The following is a 24,049-nucleotide window of genomic DNA, read 5'->3' on the forward strand; positions in this document are numbered from 1 at the left end:
TGTTATTTCTGTAAATTGTCTCTGCTTTGCAGTCTTCCCAGACAGACTAAGTCTTTCCCAAATAAAAAGAAAGATTTGCATTTCTGGGGATAAGGTTCAATTTTCTCCCCAGTGAGAAAAAGGGAAAAGCTACATTTCGGGAAGAGAGAACAGGGCCACCCCTTTTGGGCAAGCCAAAATGCATTTTACTGGCCTGGAGATGCCTCTTCTAGATAAGGTGTCATCTTCAGTTCAGCACCTGACTGTTAACAGCTCTTGATGAACAGGAGTGTTCTGATGAACACAGATGCCAGACAGGAAAACACTGATTAAGTTCCTGCATGTATTTTCAGTCGTTGTTTAGTAAATCTAGAACCATAGAACAGCTAGGGTTGCAAAGGACCTGCTGACCTGGCCAGGCTGTCAAAATAACTCAGCCTTTGGTGCCACCAATCCTGGACATTCTCCTTGGATCCTTCAAACACAACAAAGATTGGTTGTTCCTGTTTGTTTTAAGAGGGGCACTTTGTCCCAGGCCCAAGATACAATAACTATGAACTGTGGCTACCAATTGCAGGTGCACAGTATGTAACAAACACTCAGTATATCTTAGGTGGATAGAAAAGTGATTTCAGTAGAAAATTTAATAAAAATTTTCTTTCAAACATTATGTTGACTGTCGTGGTTTAAATCAAGTCTCCCTACTCCCGGAGAGTTAGGAAGAAGAATCCAAAGAATGTAGCCCCCACGGATTGAGATAAAAACGGTTTAAACTAAATCTGCACAGTTCCCCCTCTGTTCCCCCCCCCCCCCCCCCCCCCCCCCCCCACCTTCCCACTCCCGGAGGGATGGGAAGGAGAGCCGGAGGGATACAACTCCCACGGATCGAGGTAATATCAGTCCAGCAATCAAGGTATAACAGAAGTAACTACCGGTACCAATAACAAATCAAAGTTAGAGGAGACAAACAGAGAGAGAGAATACGATACCACCCGCCGCCACGAGGCCAGCAGCCGGAAGCCCCAGAGAGAGCTTCCCGTTCCCTCCCCGAGCTCAGCCCGGCGTGTTAACTCCTTCCCTCCCGGCCAGCTTCCAGTCCCCTCCCCAAGCAGGACGTGCTGTGGTATGGAATACCTCCCCGACTAGCCCAGACCAGGCGCCCTATCTCTCCCTCCTCACTGGCAGAGCATGAGCTACTGCTGAACCCATGACACCTTGTGTCTACACACCACTTGTTTTCAACTACTGGCATCCCTTTTACCTTTGGGCATGAAAACAGAACACTTTGCACAACAGAGTGGCGCCACAAAAAAAATAGAAAAAGAAAAAAACCCACAAAAAAAAATCCCAACTTTCCAGCTATAAGCTGGAATAAAGGAGAAAACAAAACAGCCAAAGCAACATTCCAAGTCAGATCTAGCTCTCTGCTTCACTCCCAGCTGGAGCACGTTGTTCTCCCTTTGAGAGAAAGCTCCTTCTTCAGACATAACCACACCCAGCCTAGCCCAGGCACATAGTATCGAGTAGAAAAGTATACTTTTTCGGAAGACATTAGATAAAGAGCTGTTCTCGGCTCCAGCCACACGCTCAGCAGTAGGCCCTCTAGGCAAGAAAATCCGAACGCCGCTAGAGACTGGAGCAGGGGCAGAGCCACTGGGCACTGCCACGTACAAGATGGCCCCCGGGCTTGCCGCCACACACAAGATGGCTCCGTGCCTGCATATAGACGCTGGTGGAACATGTTATTTCTGTAAATTGTCTCTGCTTTGCAGTCTTCCCAGACAGACTAAGTCTTTCCCAAATAAAAAGAAAGATTTGCATTTCTGGGGATAAGGTTCAATTTTCTCCCCAGTGAGAAAAAGGGAAAAGCTACATTTCGGGAAGAGAGAACAGGGCCACCCCTTTTGGGCAAGCCAAAATGCATTTTACTGGCCTGGAGATGCCTCTTCTAGATAAGGTGTCATCTTCAGTTCAGCACCTGACTGTTAACAGCTCTTGATGAACAGGAGTGTTCTGATGAACACAGATGCCAGACAGGAAAACACTGATTAAGTTCCTGCATGTATTTTCAGTCGTTGTTTAGTAAATCTAGAACCATAGAACAGCTAGGGTTGCAAAGGACCTGCTGACCTGGCCAGGCTGTCAAAATAACTCAGCCTTTGGTGCCACCAATCCTGGACATTCTCCTTGGATCCTTCAAACACAACAAAGATTGGTTGTTCCTGTTTGTTTTAAGAGGGGCACTTTGTCCCAGGCCCAAGATACAATAACTATGAACTGTGGCTACCAATTGCAGGTGCACAGTATGTAACAAACACTCAGTATATCTTAGGTGGATAGAAAAGTGATTTCAGTAGAAAATTTAATAAAAATTTTCTTTCAAACATTATGTTGACATAATAAAAAATGTCAACAGAAAACAATCTATTGCTGTTTCCCTGCACTTGGAGGAAGAATCTCATAGGAAGCTCTTCCACTTCAGTGCCCTGGATCAGACCAGCTGGTTAGGGATCCTCCTTCTCTCTGCCCTCCGGAGGCAGCACCACAGTGCCGCCAGGAAGGACCTGGACGAAGGCTCTTCACATGCATCATACAGCATCTGCTTCGTTTTGAGCACCAGGGAAGAGACCAAGGGGCTGCTGTCATTCTCCATGTTTTGAAGGGCTGCGATGGAAAGGAACAGAGCCACTGTCACAGCCCAGATCTGCAGGGGATCTGAAGAGTCCCTCTAGCCAGGGCCACTCCCACCCCACAGCAATTCCCACAGCCAGGAGGGAGGCAGGGGTACCAGGATTAGATGGAAGGTGTTGCCCACCAGTGTCCCACGTGCTCCTCAAATCTCTCTACTCTGCCCACGCCATCCCTCACCCACAGAGGGCGCAGAGCCCTCCTAGGCCAGGCCAGGGATTATAGCTCCCTACCCAGGGCCTTTCCTCCTACCCACAGGCACCCCACTGCCCTCCCTCACCTTCATTAATGACCAGGATCTTCTCCTTGCGCCCATCCTTCAGATGCTGCCCAGCGAGCCCTAGGCACACACAGCCAGTCACAGATCCTGCTGACCTGACCACCCCAGCAGCCCAGTTCACCCCCACTGGCCCGCTGGGCAAGGCTGAGCCCGGGGTAGCTCCTGGAGCGTGAAGTGGTCATGAGGGACCCAGCCCCACATCAGTCACATCGGGCAGCTGGGGCTCTGCAGCTGCCTGGTGGATTTGGCAGTAGCTATGGCTGGGGCTGAGCTGCTGAGGTGCAGTGAGGGACCCCCAGGCAGCTTGTGGCTCACCAATGAACCTGACGGCCGCCTCGCGCAAGGGCTCCTGTGGGCTCTGCTGATACAGCAGGCTCTGATGCAGGTACTCCTCCAACCTCCTTCTGCTTCTCTTCAGCTAGAGCGAGCACACAGGGACAGAGTTGACACAGACACTCCCCCTGCACCCAGGACTGGCCTCCCCTGCCAGGACACCTGCAATGCCCAGCCAGCAGCTAGCTGGTGCCAGGGTTTGGAGGGAGCAGAGGGCAGCATGCTCCCTGGCCAGGGTGCTGCAGTGCCACCCTGCCACCAAAGGCCAGTGGGGAACCCCTGGACTCGGGGGGGGGGGGGGGGGGGGGGGCGGGGGAGGGGGGGGAAATGGGACCCCTGTGCCCTGCAGGCAGGCAGCACAGGGCTGCCATGGAGGGCAGGGGGAAAGCTGCTAGCCCCATGTGCTGGGGACTGGGGGAGAGAGGCTTCTCCAGGCTGGCTTGCAGGGCTTTGGGGACATCCTTACCATGCACTTGGCAGCCCCCCATATCTGCTCTGTCTGCAACAGCTTCTGGAGCTGCTGCCACCTCAGGAACTTGGCAGCTTCAACGACAGCTTCCTTGGAGGCCTTCAGAGCAGCAGAGACAGGGAGATGGCACCTCTACCCAGGAAAGAGGACCTGGAGATCCCTGGGCTGAGTATGAGGGCAGCAAGGGTTGGGGTCAAAACCTGGCCTTAGGCACCTGCAGGTGCTGCTGGAAAGCCCACAGGGCCTCCAGTGCTCAGGTCTTTATGGCCAGCACTGCTGCTGGGCGATGCTGGATGTGGTAGGGCAGGTGTAGGGTATGTCCCTATCCCCCTTCACACGGGCTGCCAGCTCTGCGGCTGCAGGCAGGAAGGGGCTCTGAGAGGGCTCCAGATGCAGCACATTCAAAGAGCTCAGAAATGCCCACCTGAGCCACACTTGAGTCACTGTCATGCAGGTGGAAGAACAAGGGCAGGAGGCTTCTGTGCACATCCTTCCTCATCTGCTTTTTGTGAGACCTGAATGAAACCCTCATCACATCTCTGCTGAGGAGGATGGACTGCTTTCGCACGCAGCTGCTCGCCTAGGACGAGAGAAGTAAGAGGAGAGGACCTCAGCCCTCGCTTCTCCAAGCCACTGAAGTGAGAAGAACCACCACTCACAGGCCAGTGAGCACACATGGAGAGGGATGCACCATCCCTGAGCCACACACACATGCCACCCAAGGGGCTCTCTCGCTGCCTTACATTTTCAAAGAGTGGCAGGAGCATGTTGAGCAGCTGCAGAGCAATGGGGCCAGCCGTCTGCCTGTCTACCACGCAGAGGATGTTGCTGAGGACAGTCAGGGCGGCCTTCATGACGTCGCAGTCATCATCCTGCAGTTGCTGCATAACGGCTGGCAGCAGGCCTTGCAGAGACATAGCCTTTGCCTATGTGAAACACGCTTTCTTGGTGACACAGTTGAGGAGGACAGCACCAGCAAAACCACTCCGCTTGCAGAGGGGCAGACAGAGATCTCCCCATGTGCAGCACAGCCCAATGCCCTGCCTTTTGTGTTCAGTGGCTGAGGGGCTGCTGAACAGGGCAGTGGGGGCAGTGGGCACAGTTCTCACCACTCCTGATTCCTGGCACAGCCCAAGCACACCGCTGCGCACACAACCACCTGCTGCCCAGGCCCAGGCAGATGCCCTCACTGAGCCTGGCTGCCCCTGCTCACCTGCTTAGGTTTCTCAGACAGCGTGGCGAGGCTTGTGATCGCTACCTTGCGCAGCACTGAACTCTCGCTACGCAGCCGCATGTGGAGGACATACAGGATGAGGCTATCGTCAATCTTCAGCCTGGTGCAGTCCAGGAGCTGAAACACACCCAGAGCAGAGTGAGAGCCGCAGAGCTCCTGGAAGGCCCAGGGCAAGGCACCAGAGCTGGGCACAGCTCAGACGGGAGGCAGTGGCACCCTTGCCACCTCCCCTCTGCCTCATGCATGTGGCCCAGCTTCCCCCTGCCTGCTCTTGAAGAGGAAATACTTGCCACCAGGCCCACCTCAATGCAGACAATAATGGCACAGATGTCCTCATGTGATCGTATGATTCCAACCGCCTCTTCACATATGGAGGTGCAGCTGGCCCGTTCTTTATGCTTCAGCACTCTAGCAGGGGGAAGAAGGCATTGGCAGCACTGAGACAGGCAAAGCTCTCTGGGCCTATGGTGCCACACAAGTCACGGCTTGGCCACACAAGTCACGGCTCCATCTGCACCTTGTGTTGGCGGCTTGCACCCCACCACCTGTGCTGAAGAGGATCATGCAGGGGACCCTTTCCCTCCAGTGGGGAAACAGCAGCAGACGCAAGGATGGCTGACAAAGCTCTTACCTACTCAGGACCCTGATGCCACTGGGGTAGTCGTAGGGGCTCATGAGCATGTCCCAAGCACCCTCCCCTTTGATGTCTTCAACCAGGGAGTCACCACCCAGAAAATGGAAGAAAGCTTGCATGGTCCTCACCACGCACCTGCATGCAGAGCAAAGCATGGTCACGTGTGGAAGCGTGGCCCTGGCTCTGGCCCAGGGCAGACACCGGGGTACAGGAGCAGAGTACCTGCGACGGTTGACTACACGATCCTCAGCCTCCTTATTCAAAATCTTAGAGCAGCAGCAGCCCTCCTGTGGGCTCTTGGTGGTGAAGGAGATCTGCAAGACCAGTGCCATGAAGAGCTCCTCCAAATGTTTCCTTATGTTGCTTTGGTTGGAAGGCACCAGGAAGGCCATGCGCATGACATTAGTTATCTGCAGAAAACACCCAGGGACACTCTCACTGCAGAGATGTCCCTGCAGCATGCCTGGGGCTAGGGGGTTCAGGAGCTGCGCTGACTGGAGGGAGATGCCAGGACAGAGTCCAGCCAGCTGCATGGCCTGGAGCTCCCCTGTGGTGGCATTCAGGGCTTGGTGCCCATTTCTAGCATGGACACATAAGCTTTGATGGTCCTGAGGGAAGAGCTCAGCCAGCCCCATAGCCCATGCTGGCTACGCTGCACTCACCTTCTCCAGCCCCACAGCCTGCTCTTCCCCTCAGGCTTCCTGGCTGCCCAAGCAGCAGGAGGTGGGGAGGGAGGAGGACCCCCAAGGGCAGCAGGGGCAGGCTGCTTGCCAGTCTGCCGCAGGGCCGAGCAGCATGTGCTGCCCTGCCTGGCTGTAGCCCTGAAGCCCTCAGTGACCTTTTGGAGGTCCAGGTTTCGGAGCAGAGGGAGAGGGGAGGAGGAGCTGGTGAGGGGTGCACAGCCCCAGGCAGGGCAGACCAGGCCTCATCCGGACACTCACAGTCAGCAATACGTGGCAGTTGCAGTTTGTCCTGAAGTTGCTCTGCAACATGCTTGTGTGCTGGATCAGTACCAGCGACTTCAGTATTCTGCCCGAAATGCTGGGCTCACATGCCAGCGCGTTCCACATGGCCCCGGTAGTGGTGCGATGCCACAGATCAGAATCAGTGGGGCCATCTTGGCCATAACAAGTTTTGTCTTGGCAGTTCTCAGAGGTCCTAGGATTCGCCTGAAGCTGAAGGGCCATGTCTATGTCACCAGTGATGGAAATCGACAGCAGGCTAGTGGTCACATCCCAAGAGTGCAGCTGGGCCATTTGGAGCAGGGTCTGCATCAGGATGTCCCACAGCGACCTTCTGGTAACAAGCATCAGCTGCCTATAGATGATCTGCATGTAGTCATCCACCTGGCGGAGGCAGAAGTGTGGAGCTGGGTGCAGTGCAGCCACGGCCCCTGCTGCCCCCAAGGACTGTTCCTCTCCTGTCACTCCTTGCCAGCCTCAAAGGCCACTGGACATGTGCCCTGAGGGCACACGCACAGGGCAGTCCAGATGCATGCTGCTTACCTTGGTCAGCTTCAAGCACATCAAGGCTGTCTTCAGCGTGTTGGCAATCACCTGGGTGTTAGAGACTCTTTCTTGTGTCATGTTGCTCAAAACTGTGAGGACTACGTTGTACCTCTCGGAAGGGAGTAAGAAGTTCCCAGGTTCCTAAGGGAGAAAGAGAGGGAAGTGTTGTCACCCTGAGGGCGCTGGTGGCAGAGCAGAGCTAAGCAGTCAGGTTGGCTCTGGGCTGACACAGCCGGGGCAGTGCTGGCCCACCCCCAGGACAAGTGCCAGCACTGGGGGCTGCTCTGGGGTGACTGCAGCCACGGGAGCATGTGTGAGAGACTGAACTGAAATCAGGCTCCACCGTTCATTGCCTCAAAGATTGGTGTGAAAGACTGGCATGAGGAACTGAGGTCCACTGTCTCAAAGATTGCTGTCCATTATCTCAAGGACTCCTGACAGACATGTGCAGACAGCTGGCTGCAAGACCAGCAAAAGTGGATGCATGTGATCAACTAGGAATGTGCGGTACGTGACATTACGAACAGAGGTACTTCCCCCAACACGTAATAAAAGGGGACAAAGGTAATTGCCAGGTGGCCACCCAACAAGGAAGATGAATATGGGCCCTCAGGACACCACTGGATCCATGGTGGTGACCATCTCTCTGCACTCTGAATGCTTGCTTAATTTCTGTCCTCTTTTCCAAACTGTCCTATCACTATATATTTTATAATAATCTTTTTAAAAGAATTATATTTTTATAATAAACAAACTGACCAACTGTGGCGCTTGACCTCATCTGCATCTTAAATTCATTCTGGGAATCACTAAAAAAATATTTCTGACACTAGGTTTTACCTAGTCAGACCTTCAGAGCGTGTAGAGGGAGCTGCCCTGTGGGCTGAAGGCGAGGGGTGGGCTGAGCCACGGGCAAGAGCTATAGAGCTACAGTGTGCTGGCTCTGCCAGGAACCAGAGCTTGCCAGTGGCCAAGATGGCCAGAGCTGCTCCACTGACACTGGGTTAAAGCCTCTGCCTACTCCCTCGTGGAGCACAGGAGGCCTTGCCATCCACCACAATAGCCAAGGCACTGGTTCATGGGAGTGTCCTGCTAGCCCCACAGCCAAAAGCCCCAGCAAGAGAAGGTCATTACCGCCATTTCATCATTGAGCTCCATAGGCCACAAGCTGTTAACAACTTCCCGCTCCAGAGGCATCTCTGTATCCTCACGTTTCGCACAGTAGCCTGGGCAGGAGGGGAAACACAGTGTGAACAACAGTGGCAGGAACAACAGAGAGCTGGAGGCAGCAGGTGAGAGTGTCAAGGAGAGCTGTGCTTGGCTCTCCATTCCATGGGAGCTGGAGATGTGCCAGGGCGGTAGTGGGCCCGTTTATCAGGGGAAGAGAGGAAAACAGCCTCTTAGGCTGTAGAGGGGCAGGAGAGTTCAGTCTGGCTTTCTGCTCAGGAGGAGGACAGAAGCCCAGGCATGCTGCAGCCACTGGCTCTCCAGCTCAAGGGCTCTCGGGACAGGTCCCAAGCTGCTGCTCCGTAGCAGGCTGTGTGTGCTCTACGGTTTGCACAGCTGCTGCCCTGCTCCAGTGACGGAGGCATTTGCTGCTCCTTCCTCTAGCAGAGGAGGGCGCTAGGGCAGTGCGGTACCTTGCCTGGGCCCTTGCAGCTGGAAAGCTCCAGCCTGCCTCAGTGTCTCTTACTCTGTCGCACCAGAAGGAACCTCTTGAAGTTACACAGTGCCTGGAAAGCCCCGCAGCTGATCTCCTGGTCCTCCTCAGCACAGGACAGGGCAAGGTACCCCACTGCGTGCCCTAGGAAATCCAGAGGCTTGTTTCTGGAGAAGCGCCGCATGCCGTATTCTGCATTGAAGTGCTGTGGGAAAGAGGAAGCGGCAGTAGCAGGGCCAAGCTGTGGCAGATGGGATGAAAGCCTTAACCTCTAAGAGCAGCCCCCAGGCCAAGTGCCACGTGAGCAGCTGCACCGCACGGTCACTGCACTGCACTGGCGGTCAAGCCAGGGCAAGGACTGTGCTGTCTCCCTATGAAGGTAACTCTGGAAGGGTTCTGCCTTCTCGCCCTGTGAGCCCCTTGGGCTGGGGTAGGTGTCTGAAAGAAGACTGAGACCCTGGATCTGCTGCTCCTCCAGACTCATAGTCAGCTGACAGAGCCCTCCTTCACCAGCTGCAGGACTCCCCATCTCCAGGGGAGGGAGGGCTGCCAGAGCTGCATCTGCAAAATGCTCTCATGCCCAGCCAGGGACAGCACTGGCTCCTGGGAGAAAAGGCACAAGACAGAGTGCAGCTCCCAGACAGAGGACCAAAGATGCTGGTGCAAGGTTTAGCCTTGCTGAATCCCCTACTGTCCTGCACCCAGGCTTCCCTTGAAGGGGGCCCAGAGTGGTCAGCTACTCTGTGGCACCAGGAAGGGGCAAGCGGTAGCCATAAGTCACCTTCATCACAGGCTCCTTACCTCCAGCATTGAAGAGGACGATAAAAAGTAGGTGAGGCGTACAATCCACCCTACAGCCTTTCGGCGCTTAGCCACGTCCTCAGATGCCGTGATGGGCAGCAGAACCTGAAAAGGGAAAAGCTGCAGGTTTGCCGTGGGAAACAACAGTGACTCCCAGAGCAGGGGTTCTGTCAAGCATCTCATGCTGTTTATGCAATGTGCTGCCAAGGTTTCCCATGGTCCAGAGCAAGACCTGGAATGGGGTCCATCCATGTTGTGATCTGGGGACCACTGCCAGCTGTTGGTGACTTGCTGTAGTCAGGGAAGTTGCCAGACCCCATCCCCAAGGCACCTCTGCCCCCTTCCACATGCAGCTCCAAAAAGGCTCCCTCTCCAAGAAGACCAGAACCTCTGGCAGGGGCTGCAGAAGGGAGGCCAGGCCCATGAGTAGGCCAGAAGAGAAGACCTTCAGGGCTGAGCTCCCATTGCACTATGCACCTTGTACTATGGCCGTATCCTAGAGCATCCCCACCCTGCTGGCAAATGGGGAGGAGAACGTGAACAGGGCAGACAGTGAGGGCAGTGGCTCAGCAGTGCCAGAAACTCTTTTCACCCCTTGGCCTGGGGGGCGCATGCTTTAGAAGGTCTCATCAATTTAGGGTAAGGCAAGGAAGACATCCCGTGAGCTCTGCTCTTGGTAAACGCCTGACCTGCAGTATTTTCTCTGTTATGAAGATGCAGGATTTCTGTGAAGCACCATGTATCAGCGCCTCCAGCACACTGTCAAGGGTTTTCAGGATCTGTAAGGAGAGACATAGACAGACACAGATACACAGAGATGCAGCAGGTTACATGCTTCTTCCTTGCAAAAAGTTTGCTTGCCTGCCTTGCACCTGAGGTGGCCCTCAGCTGGTGCCCAAAGGCTCTGGTGCCCAGGGGAGGCCTCAGGGTCTCCCTGGCCTTCCTTCTCCTGTTGGCTTCCAGCAGTCAAAGTCAGTGAGGGGACCATGCAGAAGGACAGGCTGTCAGGCTCTCTGCAGCTCAGCCCACATTTACCTGGTCGTAGAATGGAGTACACTGGCTGATCGTCTCGCTTGCAACAAAACTGAAGGTGTCACCTATGTATTTGCAGAGGTGGTTATACAGCACACTTTCCCTGTATTTGCTGCAAGGAGAGAAGGTGCCAGCTGGATGCAAGGGTTTCTACACTGGGGAAGGTGGCCACAAACACTATGACCAGCAGTCCCCACGGTTGAACCTACACAAGGTAGGCAAGGCATCTCCTCCCTCCCCCCGTTCTGCTGAGTCAGGGACAGAGGGCAGCCCTGGGCAGTGAACCCTGAAGCCCTTTCCATCTCCTGCCTCTTCCTTCAGAGGAAAAGCCAAGAGGCGTCGGGTAGCCCTGGAGCATCCACCGCTATCCTGCCTGACCCACTGATGGGCTGAGAGGTGGGAGAGCAGAGGCCCAAAGACCACACCACCAGCACAGGAAATTCCTGGTGCTACCAGGCCCATGGGAGGCTCTGGCCTGGCCAGGCTCTGGGACAGGTACCTCAGTGCAGCGATGGCAAGCAGGGCTTGCTGCCACATCATGGTGTCCATGCTGTCGAAGGTCTCGTTTTGCATTAGTGCCTGCAGAGGGAAAGCATGGCTGGATCCGGGGCACAGCAGCTGCCAGTGCCTGGCACCGGTCTGCCAGTCTGCAGAGTGGGCAAAGTCTGCCAGTCAGCTCCAGGACCCACAGCAGCCCCCTGCTCTGCAGTGGCCCCAGTGGCAGGAAGAGCTGTTCCCACAAGGCCTGTCCTACTCTTCCGCTGTCTGTGCCCAGATGCCTGAGTGCTGTCCTTATCACCGGTCCGGTGCTTGGCCATCTCTGCTCCTTTCCCTTAGCCCCGCTGGGAGGGCCACTCACCTCCAGTTTACTCAGCAGCTCATGGGATGTTGGGCTCTGGTACCTTCCTTGCACTGAGGCTCTGCAGAGCATGTCGATGGAGGCCAGAAACTTCATCTTTGAGTCCTGATCCTGTCAGTCCAGGAGAAGAGAGACAGAGAAGAAGGGTGAGGGGGCAATGGTACAGACAGCAGGAGTGAAGGCTTGAGGGGCTGCAGCAGTGGTGCAGGGGGCCAGGAGGGGAACAGCTCTGCACTGCCAGAAGCCCTTCAGGAGCCTGTGTGTAGGCAGCACCTATCTGGGAGCTGCTGGCACAGCTTTGCTGACAAATTCTGCCATTACCCTTCTGGTGCTTTTGACAAAGTCCATGATGTAGTCGTGGGCCTCCTTTTCCTCATCCTGCAACTGGATGCTAGAGGCAGCAGCAGCTACACCTGATGAAGAGCAAGAATGGGGAGAGTTGTAGGCAGGGGTAGGAGGTAGAGGGAAGAGATGGGGTCCTCTCTCCAGCCCTGCCCCGGCTGCTGTGCCCACAGCACACCCTGGGCCAGGGTGCTGATGCCCTGTCCATCTCCTCCAAGATGCTGCCAGGAGCAGGGTGAGAAAGGTGCCAGCCCTGCAGCCCCGCTGCCTCCTGCCCATGCACCTGCTTCTCCTTGCCCTGTTCTGTGCCCCAAGGCCATTCTCTGGGGTCCTGTTGATACCTACTTATGTAATCGATGGTGACACTCTGAGATTCCTCCATGGGCATTGCCTGGGTCTTTCTGACCACTGATGGTCACCGCCAGCTGCCCCAGCAGGGGCTCCTGCACAAGCTGCTTGGCTCTTCTCTCCTCAGAGTCCTGGTTCCTGTGGGACTGGGCACACTACTTGCCCTGAGGGCCCCACTGTTACGCAGCACCCAGGCCAGGGAGGGAATGTATCTTGGCCTGCATTGTGACCTATGTGCTGCAGGGCGGAGCACCATGTGTTGCCCCGCCTGGCTGTGGCCCTCAACTCAAGTAACCAAGAAACCACATTTTCTTCCACCTTATTTCTTCTTTTCATTAACAGCTAGAATTTCACTGAATGGTTCAGGCTGGAAAGGAACTTCAGATCATCCAGCTCCTCAGAGGAGACTGAGGGAAAGCCATTCATTCAGCCTGTAGAGGAGAAAGCTTCAGGGCAGACCTCACAGCAACCCTCCACTACCTACAGGAGGACATGAAGACAGAGACAGTTTCTTCACAGCAGTGGATGGTGGGATAATGACAGACAAGAGGCTTCGAGAGACATTCAGACTGGAAATAAGGAAAAGCCTTTTCCCTCATAAGGACAGCAAAGAGATGCACAGGTTGCCCAGAGAGACAGTGCTGTCTCATGCCAGGAAGATGTGACTGGACAAAGCCCCAAGAACCTTGGTCTGATGCTGCTTTGAGCACGAGGTTCAAGCAGAAGCCTCTAGAAGTCAGTTCCCACCCAAGATACCACATGATCCTGTGAGTAGGCCACCTCCCACAAAAAGGTACATACAAGTCTTTGGAAGCAAAGATTTCACAAGGTGTCAAGGAAAATGCTTGTGCACTAAGAACTGGCTTTTCTCAGAGATGCCAGGGTCTCTAAAACTGCAACTGTGGAAACCCTTGAAGGGGAAATGGACTCAGGCTTTCCACATCCTAAACCAATGCTTCAACTCTGCAACAACAGCAATGCCACAGAACAGGTCCAGTAGCATGCATCACCCCCTACACTTTTGTGTCTACCCCCTACACCTTGTGTCTACACACCACTTGTTTTCAACTACTGGCATCCCTTTTACCTTTGGGCATGAAAACAGAACACTTTGCACAACAGAGTGGCGCCACAAAAAAAAATAGAAAAAGAAAAAAACCCACAAAAAAAATCCCAACTTTCCAGCTATAAGCTGGAATAAAGGAGAAAACAAAACAGCCAAAGCAACATTCCAAGTCAGATCTAGCTCTCTGCTTCACTCCCAGCTGGAGCACGTTGTTCTCCCTTTGAGAGAAAGCTCCTTCTTCAGACATAACCACACCCAGCCTAGCCCAGGCACATAGTATCGAGTAGAAAAGTATACTTTTTCGGAAGACATTAGATAAAGAGCTGTTCTCGGCTCCAGCCACACGCTCAGCAGTAGGCCCTCTAGGCAAGAAAATCCGAACGCCGCTAGAGACTGGCGCAGGGGCGGAGCCGCTGGGCGCCGCCACGTACAAGATGGCCCCCGGGCTTGCCGCCACACGCAACATGGCCCCCGGGCTTGCCGCCACACACAAGATGGCTCCGTGCCTGCATATAGACGCTGGTGGAACATGTTATTTCTGTAAATTGTCTCTGCTTTGCAGTCTTCCCAGACAGACTAAGTCTTTCCCAAATAAAAAGAAAGATTTGCATTTCTGGGGATAAGGTTCAATTTTCTCCCCAGTGAGAAAAAGGGAAAAGCTACATTTCGGGAAGAGAGAACAGGGCCACCCCTTTTGGGCAAGCCAAAATGCATTTTACTGGCCTGGAGATGCCTCTTCTAGATAAGGTGTCATCTTCAGTTCAGCACCTGACTGTTAACAGCTCTTGATGAACAGGAGTGTTCTGATGAACACAGATGCCAGACAGGAAAACACTGATTAAGTTCCTGCATGTATTTTCAGTCGTTGTTTAGTAAATCTAGAACCATAGAACAGCTAGGGTTGCAAAGGACCTGCTGACCTGGCCAGGCTGTCAAAATAACTCAGCCTTTGGTGCCACCAATCCTGGACATTCTCCTTGGATCCTTCAAACACAACAAAGATTGGTTGTTCCTGTTTGTTTTAAGAGGGGCACTTTGTCCCAGGCCCAAGATACAATAACTATGAACTGTGGCTACCAATTGCAGGTGCACAGTATGTAACAAACACTCAGTATATCTTAGGTGGATAGAAAAGTGATTTCAGTAGAAAATTTAATAAAAATTTTCTTTCAAACATTATGTTGACTGTCGTGGTTTAAATCAAGTCTCCCTACTCCCGGAGAGTTAGGAAGAAGAATCCAAAGAATGTAGCCCCCACGGATTGAGATAAAAACGGTTTAAACTAAAACTGCACAGTTCCCCCTCTGTTCCCCCCCCCCCCCCCCCCCCCCCCACCTTCCCACTCCCGGAGGGATGGGAAGGAGAGCCGGAGGGATACAACTCCCACGGATCGAGGTAATATCAGTCCAGCAATCAAGGTATAACAGAAGTAACTACCGGTACCAATAACAAATCAAAGTTAGAGGAGACAAACAGAGAGAGAGAATACGATACCACCCGCCGCCACGAGGCCAGCAGCCGGAAGCCCCAGAGAGAGCTTCCCGTTCCCTCCCCGAGCTCAGCCCGGCGTGTTAACTCCTTCCCTCCCGGCCAGCTTCCAGTCCCCTCCCCAAGCAGGACGTGCTGTGGTATGGAATACCTCCCCGACTAGCCCAGACCAGGCGCCCTATCTCTCCCTCCTCACTGGCAGAGCATGAGCTACTGCTGAACCCATGACACCTTGTGTCTACACACCACTTGTTTTCAACTACTGGCATCCCTTTTACCTTTGGGCATGAAAACAGAACACTTTGCACAACAGAGTGGCGCCACAAAAAAAATAGAAAAAGAAAAAAACCCACAAAAAAAAATCCCAACTTTCCAGCTATAAGCTGGAATAAAGGAGAAAACAAAACAGCCAAGCAACATTCCAAGTCAGATCTAGCTCTCTGCTTCACTCCCAGCTGGAGCACGTTGTTCTCCCTTTGAGAGAAAGCTCCTTCTTCAGACATAACCACACCCAGCCTAGCCCAGGCACATAGTATCGAGTAGAAAAGTATACTTTTTCGGAAGACATTAGATAAAGAGCTGTTCTCGGCTCCAGCCACACGCTCAGCAGTAGGCCCTCTAGGCAAGAAAATCCGAACGCCGCTAGAGACTGGAGCAGGGGCAGAGCCACTGGGCACTGCCACGTACAAGATGGCCCCCGGGCTTGCCGCCACACGCAACATGGCTCCGTGCCTGCATATAGACGCTGGTGGAACATGTTATTTCTGTAAATTGTCTCTGCTTTGCAGTCTTCCCAGACAGACTAAGTCTTTCCCAAATAAAAAGAAAGATTTGCATTTCTGGGGATAAGGTTCAATTTTCTCCCCAGTGAGAAAAAGGGAAAAGCTACATTTCGGGAAGAGAGAACAGGGCCACCCCTTTTGGGCAAGCCAAAATGCATTTTACTGGCCTGGAGATGCCTCTTCTAGATAAGGTGTCATCTTCAGTTCAGCACCTGACTGTTAACAGCTCTTGATGAACAGGAGTGTTCTGATGAACACAGATGCCAGACAGGAAAACACTGATTAAGTTCCTGCATGTATTTTCAGTCGTTGTTTAGTAAATCTAGAACCATAGAACAGCTAGGGTTGCAAAGGACCTGCTGACCTGGCCAGGCTGTCAAAATAACTCAGCCTTTGGTGCCACCAATCCTGGACATTCTCCTTGGATCCTTCAAACACAACAAAGATTGGTTGTTCCTGTTTGTTTTAAGAGGGGCACTTTGTCCCAGGCCCAAGATACAATAACTATGAACTGTGGCTACCAATTGCAGGTGCACAGTATGTAACAAACACTCAGTATATCTTAGGTGGATAGAAAAGTGATTTCAGTAGAAAATTTAATAAAAATTTTCTTTCAAACATTATGTTGACATAATAAAAAATGTCAACAGAAAACAATCTATTGCTGTTTCCCTGCACTTGGAGGAAGAATCTCATAGGAAGCTCTTCCACTTCAGTGCCCTGGATCAGACCAGCTGGTTAGGGATCCTCCTTCTCTCTGCCCTCCGGAGGCAGCACCACAGTGCCGCCAGGAAGGACCTGGACGAAGGCTCTTCACATGCATCATACAGCATCTGCTTCGTTTTGAGCACCAGGGAAGAGACCAAGGGGCTGCTGTCATTCTCCATGTTTTGAAGGGCTGCGATGGAAAGGAACAGAGCCACTGTCACAGCCCAGATCTGCAGGGGATCTGAAGAGTCCCTCTAGCCAGGGCCACTCCCACCCCACAGCAATTCCCACAGCCAGGAGGGAGGCAGGGGTACCAGGATTAGATGGAAGGTGTTGCCCACCAGTGTCCCACGTGCTCCTCAAATCTCTCTACTCTGCCCACGCCATCCCTCACCCACAGAGGGCGCAGAGCCCTCCTAGGCCAGGCCAGGGATTATAGCTCCCTACCCAGGGCCTTTCCTCCTACCCACAGGCACCCCACTGCCCTCCCTCACCTTCATTAATGACCAGGATCTTCTCCTTGCGCCCATCCTTCAGATGCTGCCCAGCGAGCCCTAGGCACACACAGCCAGTCACAGATCCTGCTGACCTGACCACCCCAGCAGCCCAGTTCACCCCCACTGGCCCGCTGGGCAAGGCTGAGCCCGGGGTAGCTCCTGGAGCGTGAAGTGGTCATGAGGGACCCAGCCCCACATCAGTCACATCGGGCAGCTGGGGCTCTGCAGCTGCCTGGTGGATTTGGCAGTAGCTATGGCTGGGGCTGAGCTGCTGAGGTGCAGTGAGGGACCCCCAGGCAGCTTGTGGCTCACCAATGAACCTGACGGCCGCCTCGCGCAAGGGCTCCTGTGGGCTCTGCTGATACAGCAGGCTCTGATGCAGGTACTCCTCCAACCTCCTTCTGCTTCTCTTCAGCTAGAGCGAGCACACAGGGACAGAGTTGACACAGACACTCCCCCTGCACCCAGGACTGGCCTCCCCTGCCAGGACACCTGCAATGCCCAGCCAGCAGCTAGCTGGTGCCAGGGTTTGGAGGGAGCAGAGGGCAGCATGCTCCCTGGCCAGGGTGCTGCAGTGCCACCCTGCCACCAAAGGCCAGTGGGGAACCCCTGGACTCGGGGGGGGGGGGGGGGGGGGGGGCGGGGGAGGGGGGGGAAATGGGACCCCTGTGCCCTGCAGGCAGGCAGCACAGGGCTGCCATGGAGGGCAGGGGGAAAGCTGCTAGCCCCATGTGCTGGGGACTGGGGGAGAGAGGCTTCTCCAGGCTGGCTTGCAGGGCTTTGGGGACATCCTTACCATGCACTTGGCAGCCCCCCATATCTGCTCTGTCTGCAACAGCTTCTGGAGCTGCTGCCACCTCAGGAACTTGGCAGCTTCAACGACAGCTTCCTTGGAGGCCTTCAGAGCAGCAGAGACAGGGAGATGGCACCTCTACCCAGGAAAGAGGACCTGGAGATCCCTGGGCTGAGTATGAGGGCAGCAAGGGTTGGGGTCAAAACCTGGCCTTAGGCACCTGCAGGTGCTGCTGGAAAGCCCACAGGGCCTCCAGTGCTCAGGTCTTTATGGCCAGCACTGCTGCTGGGCGATGCTGGATGTGGTAGGGCAGGTGTAGGGTATGTCCCTATCCCCCTTCACACGGGCTGCCAGCTCTGCTGGCTGCAGGCAGGAAGGGGCTCTGAGAGGGCTCCAGATGCAGCACATTCAAAGAGCTCAGAAATGCCCACCTGAGCCACACTTGAGTCACTGTCATGCAGGTGGAAGAACAAGGGCAGGAGGCTTCTGTGCACATCCTTCCTCATCTGCTTTTTGTGAGACCTGAATGAAACCCTCATCACATCTCTGCTGAGGAGGATGGACTGCTTTCGCACGCAGCTGCTCGCCTAGGACGAGAGAAGTAAGAGGAGAGGACCTCAGCCCTCGCTTCTCCAAGCCACTGAAGTGAGAAGAACCACCACTCACAGGCCAGTGAGCACACATGGAGAGGGATGCACCATCCCTGAGCCACACACACATGCCACCCAAGGGGCTCTCTCAGCTGCCTTACATTTTCAAAGAGTGGCAGGAGCATGTTGAGCAGCTGCAGAGCAATGGGGCCAGCCGTCTGCCTGTCTACCACGCAGAGGATGTTGCTGAGGACAGTCAGGGCGGCCTTCATGACGTCGCAGTCATCATCCTGCAGTTGCTGCATAACGGCTGGCAGCAGGCCTTGCAGAGACATAGCCTTTGCCTATGTGAAACACGCTTTCTTGGTGACACAGTTGAGGAGGACAGCACCAGCAAAACCACTCCGCTTGCAGAGGGGCAGACAGAGATCTCCCCATGTGCAGCACAGCCCAATGCCCTGCCTTCTGTGTTCAGTGGCTGAGGGGCTGCTGAACAGGGCAGTGGGGGCAGTGGGCACAGTTCTCACCACTCCTGATTCCTGGCACAGCCCAAGCACACCGCTGCGCACACAACCACCTGCTGCCCAGGCCCAGGCAGATGCCCTCACTGAGCCTGGCTGCCCCTGCTCACCTGCTTAGGTTTCTCAGACAGCGTGGCGAGGCTTGTGATCGCTACCTTGCGCAGCACTGAACTCTCGCTACGCAGCCGCATGTGGAGGACATACAGGATGAGGCTATCGTCAAGTCTTCAGCCTGGTGCAGTCCAGGAGCTGAAACACACCCAGAGCAGAGTGAGAGCCGCAGAGCTCCTGGAAGGCCCAGGGCAAGGCACCAGAGCTGGGCACAGCTCAGACGGGAGGCAGTGGCACCCTTGCCACCTCCCCTCTGCCTCATGCATGTGGCCCAGCTTCCCCCTGCCTGCTCTTGAAGAGGAAATACTTGCCACCAGGCCCACCTCAATGCAGACAATAATGGCACAGATGTCCTCATGTGATCGTATGATTCCAACCGCCTCTTCACATATGGAGGTGCAGCTGGCCCGTTCTTTATGCTTCAGCACTCTAGCAGGGGGAAGAAGGCATTGGCAGCACTGAGACAGGCAAAGCTCTCTGGGCCTATGGTGCCACACAAGTCACGGCTTGGCCACACAAGTCACGGCTCCATCTGCACCTTGTGTTGGCGGCTTGCACCCCACCACCTGTGCTGAAGAGGATCATGCAGGGGACCCTTTCCCTCCAGTGGGGAAACAGCAGCAGACGCAAGGATGGCTGACAAAGCTCTTACCTACTCAGGACCCTGATGCCACTGGGGTAGTCGTAGGGGCTCATGAGCATGTCCCAAGCACCCTCCCCTTTGATGTCTTCAACCAGGGAGTCACCACCCAGAAAATGGAAGAAAGCTTGCATGGTCCTCACCACGCACCTGCATGCAGAGCAAAGCATGGTCACGTGTGGAAGCGTGGCCCTGGCTCTGGCCCAGGGCAGACACCGGGGTACAGGAGCAGAGTACCTGCGACGGTTGACTACACGATCCTCAGCCTCCTTATTCAAAATCTTAGAGCAGCAGCAGCCCTCCTGTGGGCTCTTGGTGGTGAAGGAGATCTGCAAGACCAGTGCCATGAAGAGCTCCTCCAAATGTTTCCTTATGTTGCTTTGGTTGGAAGGCACCAGGAAGGCCATGCGCATGACATTAGTTATCTGCAGAAAACACCCAGGGACACTCTCACTGCAGAGATGTCCCTGCAGCATGCCTGGGGCTAGGGGGTTCAGGAGCTGCGCTGACTGGAGGGAGATGCCAGGACAGAGTCCAGCCAGCTGCATGGCCTGGAGCTCCCCTGTGGTGGCATTCAGGGCTTGGTGCCCATTTCTAGCATGGACACATAAGCTTTGATGGTCCTGAGGGAAGAGCTCAGCCAGCCCCATAGCCCATGCTGGCTACGCTGCACTCACCTTCTCCAGCCCCACAGCCTGCTCTTCCCCTCAGGCTTCCTGGCTGCCCAAGCAGCAGGAGGTGGGGAGGGAGGAGGACCCCCCAAGGGCAGCAGGGGCAGGCTGCTTGCCAGTCTGCCGCAGGGCCGAGCAGCATGTGCTGCCCTGCCTGGCTGTAGCCCTGAAGCCCTCAGTGACCTTTTGGAGGTCCAGGTTTCGGAGCAGAGGGAGAGGGGAGGAGGAGCTGGTGAGGGGTGCACAGCCCCAGGCAGGGCAGACCAGGCCTCATCCGGACACTCACAGTCAGCAATACGTGGCAGTTGCAGTTTGTCCTGAAGTTGCTCTGCAACATGCTTGTGTGCTGGATCAGTACCAGCGACTTCAGTATTCTGCCCGAAATGCTGGGCTCACATGCCAGCGCGTTCCACATGGCCCCGGTAGTGGTGCGATGCCACAGATCAGAATCAGTGGGGCCATCTTGGCCATAACAAGTTTTGTCTTGGCAGTTCTCAGAGGTCCTAGGATTCGCTCTGAAGCTGAAGGGCCATGTCTATGTCACCAGTGATGGAAATCGACAGCAGGCTAGTGGTCACATCCCAAGAGTGCAGCTGGGCCATTTGGAGCAGGGTCTGCATCAGGATGTCCCACAGCGACCTTCTGGTAACAAGCATCAGCTGCCTATAGATGATCTGCATGTAGTCATCCACCTGGCGGAGGCAGAAGTGTGGAGCTGGGTGCAGTGCAGCCACGGCCCCTGCTGCCCCCAAGGACTGTTCCTCTCCTGTCACTCCTTGCCAGCCTCAAAGGCCACTGGACATGTGCCCTGAGGGCACACGCACAGGGCAGTCCAGATGCATGCTGCTTACCTTGGTCAGCTTCAAGCACATCAAGGCTGTCTTCAGCGTGTTGGCAATCACCTGGGTGTTAGAGACTCTTTCTTGTGTCATGTTGCTCAAAACTGTGAGGACTACGTTGTACCTCTCGGAAGGGAGTAAGAAGTTCCCAGGTTCCTAAGGGAGAAAGAGAGGGAAGTGTTGTCACCCTGAGGGCGCTGGTGGCAGAGCAGAGCTAAGCAGTCAGGTTGGCTCTGGGCTGACACAGCCGGGGCAGTGCTGGCCCACCCCCAGGACAAGTGCCAGCACTGGGGGCTGCTCTGGGGTGACTGCAGCCACGGGAGCATGTGTGAGAGACTGAACTGAAATCAGGCTCCACCGTTCATTGCCTCAAAGATTGGTGTGAAAGACTGGCATGAGGAACTGAGGTCCACTGTCTCAAAGATTGCTGTCCATTATCTCAAGGACTCCTGACAGACATGTGCAGACAGCTGGCTGCAAGACCAGCAAAAGTGGATGCATGTGATCAACTAGGAATGTGCGGTACGTGACATTACGAAACAGAGGTACTTCCCCCAACACGTAATAAAAGGGGACAAAGGTAATTGCCAGGTGGCCACCCAACAAGGAAGATGAATATGGGCCCTCAGGACACCACTGGATCCATGGTGGTGACCATCTCTCTGCACTCTGAATGCTTGCTTAATTTCTGTCCTCTTTTCCAAACTGTCCTATCACTATATATTTTATAATAATCTTTTTAAAAGAATTATATTTTTATAATAAACAAACTGACCAACTGTGGCGCTTGACCTCATCTGCATCTTAAATTCATTCTGGGAATCACTAAAAAAATATTTCTGACACTAGGTTTTACCTAGTCAGACCTTCAGAGCGTGTAGAGGGAGCTGCCCTGTGGGCTGAAGGCGAGGGGTGGGCTGAGCCACGGGCAAGAGCTATAGAGCTACAGTGTGCTGGCTCTGCCAGGAACCAGAGCTTGCCAGTGGCCAAGATGGCCAGAGCTGCTCCACTGACACTGGGTTAAAGCCTCTGCCCTACTCCCTCGTGGAGCAACAGGAGGCCTTGCCATCCACCACAATAGCCAAGGCACTGGTTCATGGGAGTGTCCTGCTAGCCCCACAGCCAAAAGCCCCAGCAAGAGAAGGTCATTACCGCCATTTCATCATTGAGCTCCATAGGCCACAAGCTGTTAACAACTTCCCGCTCCAGAGGCATCTCTGTATCCTCACGTTTCGCACAGTAGCCTGGGCAGGAGGGGAAACACAGTGTGAACAACAGTGGCAGGAACAACAGAGAGCTGGAGGCAGCAGGTGAGAGTGTCAAGGAGAGCTGTGCTTGGCTCTCCATTCCATGGGAGCTGGAGATGTGCCAGGGCGGTAGTGGGCCCGTTTATCAGGGGAAGAGAGGAAAACAGCCTCTTAGGCTGTAGAGGGGCAGGAGAGTTCAGTCTGGCTTTCTGCTCAGGAGGAGGACAGAAGCCCAGGCATGCTGCAGCCACTGGCTCTCCAGCTCAAGGGCTCTCGGGACAGGTCCCAAGCTGCTGCTCCGTAGCAGGCTGTGTGTGCTCTACGGTTTGCACAGCTGCTGCCCTGCTCCAGTGACGGAGGCATTTGCTGCTCCTTCCTCTAGCAGAGGAGGGCGCTAGGGCAGTGCGGTACCTTGCCTGGGCCCTTGCAGCTGGAAAGCTCCAGCCTGCCTCAGTGTCTCTTACTCTGTCGCACCAGAAGGAACCTCTTGAAGTTACACAGTGCCTGGAAAGCCCCGCAGCTGATCTCCTGGTCCTCCTCAGCACAGGACAGGGCAAGGTACCCCACTGCGTGCCCTAGGAAATCCAGAGGCTTGTTTCTGGAGAAGCGCCGCATGCCGTATTCTGCATTGAAGTGCTGTGGGAAAGAGGAAGCGGCAGTAGCAGGGCCAAGCTGTGGCAGATGGGATGAAAGCCTTAACCTCTAAGAGCAGCCCCCAGGCCAAGTGCCACGTGAGCAGCTGCACCGCACGGTCACTGCACTGCACTGGCGGTCAAGCCAGGGCAAGGACTGTGCTGTCTCCCTATGAAGGTAACTCTGGAAGGGTTCTGCCTTCTCGCCCTGTGAGCCCCTTGGGCTGGGGTAGGTGTCTGAAAGAAGACTGAGACCCTGGATCTGCTGCTCCTCCAGACTCATAGTCAGCTGACAGAGCCCTCCTTCACCAGCTGCAGGACTCCCCATCTCCAGGGGAGGGAGGGCTGCCAGAGCTGCATCTGCAAAATGCTCTCATGCCCAGCCAGGGACAGCACTGGCTCCTGGGAGAAAAGGCACAAGACAGAGTGCAGCTCCCAGACAGAGGACCAAAGATGCTGGTGCAAGGTTTAGCCTTGCTGAATCCCCTACTGTCCTGCACCCAGGCTTCCCTTGAAGGGGGCCCAGAGTGGTCAGCTACTCTGTGGCACCAGGAAGGGGCAAGCGGTAGCCATAAGTCACCTTCATCAGAGGCTCCTTACCTCCAGCATTGAAGAGGACGATAAAAAGTAGGTGCAACAGAAAACAATCTATTGCTGTTTCCCTGCACTTGGAGGAAGAATCTCATAGGAAGCTCTTCCACTTCAGTGCCCTGGATCAGACCAGCTGGTTAGGGATCCTCCTTCTCTCTGCCCTCCGGAGGCAGCACCACAGTGCCGCCAGGAAGGACCTGGACGAAGGCTCTTCACATGCATCATACAGCATCTGCTTCGTTTTGAGCACCAGGGAAGAGACCAAGGGGCTGCTGTCATTCTCCATGTTTTGAAGGGCTGCGATGGAAAGGAACAGAGCCACTGTCACAGCCCAGATCTGCAGGGGATCTGAAGAGTCCCTCTAGCCAGGGCCACTCCCACCCCACAGCAATTCCCACAGCCAGGAGGGAGGCAGGGGTTACCAGGATTAGATGGAAGGTGTTGCCCACCAGTGTCCCACGTGCTCCTCAAATCTCTCTACTCTGCCCACGCCATCCCTCACCCACAGAGGGCGCAGAGCCCTCCTAGGCCAGGCCAGGGATTATAGCTCCCTACCCAGGGCCTTTCCTCCTACCCACAGGCCCCACTGCCCTCCCTCACCTTCATTAATGACCAGGATCTTCTCCTTGCGCCCATCCTTCAGATGCTGCCCAGCGAGCCCTAGGCACACACAGCCAGTCACAGATCCTGCTGACCTGACCACCCC

The 24,049-nt window shown here is 54.8% G+C and overlaps 3 protein-coding genes across 9 annotated transcripts; all 3 read right to left on the minus strand.

Moving 5' to 3' along the window:
- Positions 1–2,312: 2,312 nt before the first annotated feature.
- On the minus strand, positions 2,313–15,069 carry LOC115947007 (maestro heat-like repeat-containing protein family member 6). 6 transcript variants are annotated; one of them, XM_034072550.1, is made up of 21 exons: positions 14,953–15,069; positions 11,799–13,207; positions 11,478–11,588; positions 11,118–11,197; positions 10,622–10,730; positions 10,276–10,365; positions 9,587–9,691; positions 8,819–8,990; positions 8,260–8,351; positions 7,123–7,266; positions 6,559–6,963; positions 5,840–6,027; positions 5,615–5,752; positions 5,286–5,391; positions 4,963–5,100; positions 4,493–4,675; positions 4,174–4,329; positions 3,747–3,848; positions 3,263–3,365; positions 2,948–3,007; positions 2,313–2,643 (listed from the first exon to the last, which is right to left on the minus strand). In XM_034072550.1, exons 2-21 carry the CDS (start codon positions 12,096–12,098, stop codon positions 2,471–2,473), a joined length of 2,955 nt encoding a protein of 984 aa, XP_033928441.1. In that variant the 5' UTR covers positions 12,099–13,207; positions 14,953–15,069; the 3' UTR covers positions 2,313–2,470. The 6 variants fall into 6 exon arrangements, 5 of the variants coding, with proteins under 5 accessions (XP_033928441.1, XP_033928442.1, XP_033928444.1 ...); XM_034072551.1 differs by lacking the exon at positions 14,953–15,069 and adding an exon at positions 14,728–14,766 and having other exon boundaries at positions 11,799–12,647; XM_034072553.1 differs by lacking the exon at positions 14,953–15,069 and having other exon boundaries at positions 11,799–11,890; positions 12,165–14,436.
- Positions 15,070–16,070: 1,001 nt separating this feature from the next.
- LOC117437894 (maestro heat-like repeat-containing protein family member 6) lies at positions 16,071–18,830 on the minus strand. 2 transcript variants are annotated; one of them, XM_034072558.1, is made up of 7 exons: positions 18,723–18,830; positions 18,253–18,435; positions 17,933–18,088; positions 17,505–17,606; positions 17,021–17,123; positions 16,706–16,765; positions 16,071–16,401 (listed from the first exon to the last, which is right to left on the minus strand). In XM_034072558.1, the coding sequence occupies exons 1-7, from the start codon at positions 18,801–18,803 to the stop codon at positions 16,229–16,231; spliced, it is 858 nt and encodes a 285-aa protein (XP_033928449.1). In that variant the 5' UTR covers positions 18,804–18,830; the 3' UTR covers positions 16,071–16,228. The 2 variants fall into 2 exon arrangements, with proteins under 2 accessions (XP_033928449.1, XP_033928450.1); XM_034072559.1 differs by lacking the exon at positions 17,505–17,606.
- Positions 18,831–20,537: 1,707 nt separating this feature from the next.
- On the minus strand, positions 20,538–23,380 carry LOC117437968 (uncharacterized). The gene is made up of 5 exons (XM_034073104.1): positions 23,353–23,380; positions 22,585–22,756; positions 22,026–22,117; positions 20,886–21,029; positions 20,538–20,726 (listed from the first exon to the last, which is right to left on the minus strand). The coding sequence occupies exons 1-5, from the start codon at positions 23,359–23,361 to the stop codon at positions 20,538–20,540; spliced, it is 606 nt and encodes a 201-aa protein (XP_033928995.1). The 5' UTR covers positions 23,362–23,380.
- Between the last annotated feature and the right edge of the window lie 669 nt (positions 23,381–24,049).

Source organism: Melopsittacus undulatus, chromosome Z (assembly GCF_012275295.1).
Source record: "Melopsittacus undulatus isolate bMelUnd1 chromosome Z, bMelUnd1.mat.Z, whole genome shotgun sequence".
Taxonomy (NCBI): Eukaryota; Metazoa; Chordata; class Aves; order Psittaciformes; family Psittaculidae; genus Melopsittacus; species Melopsittacus undulatus.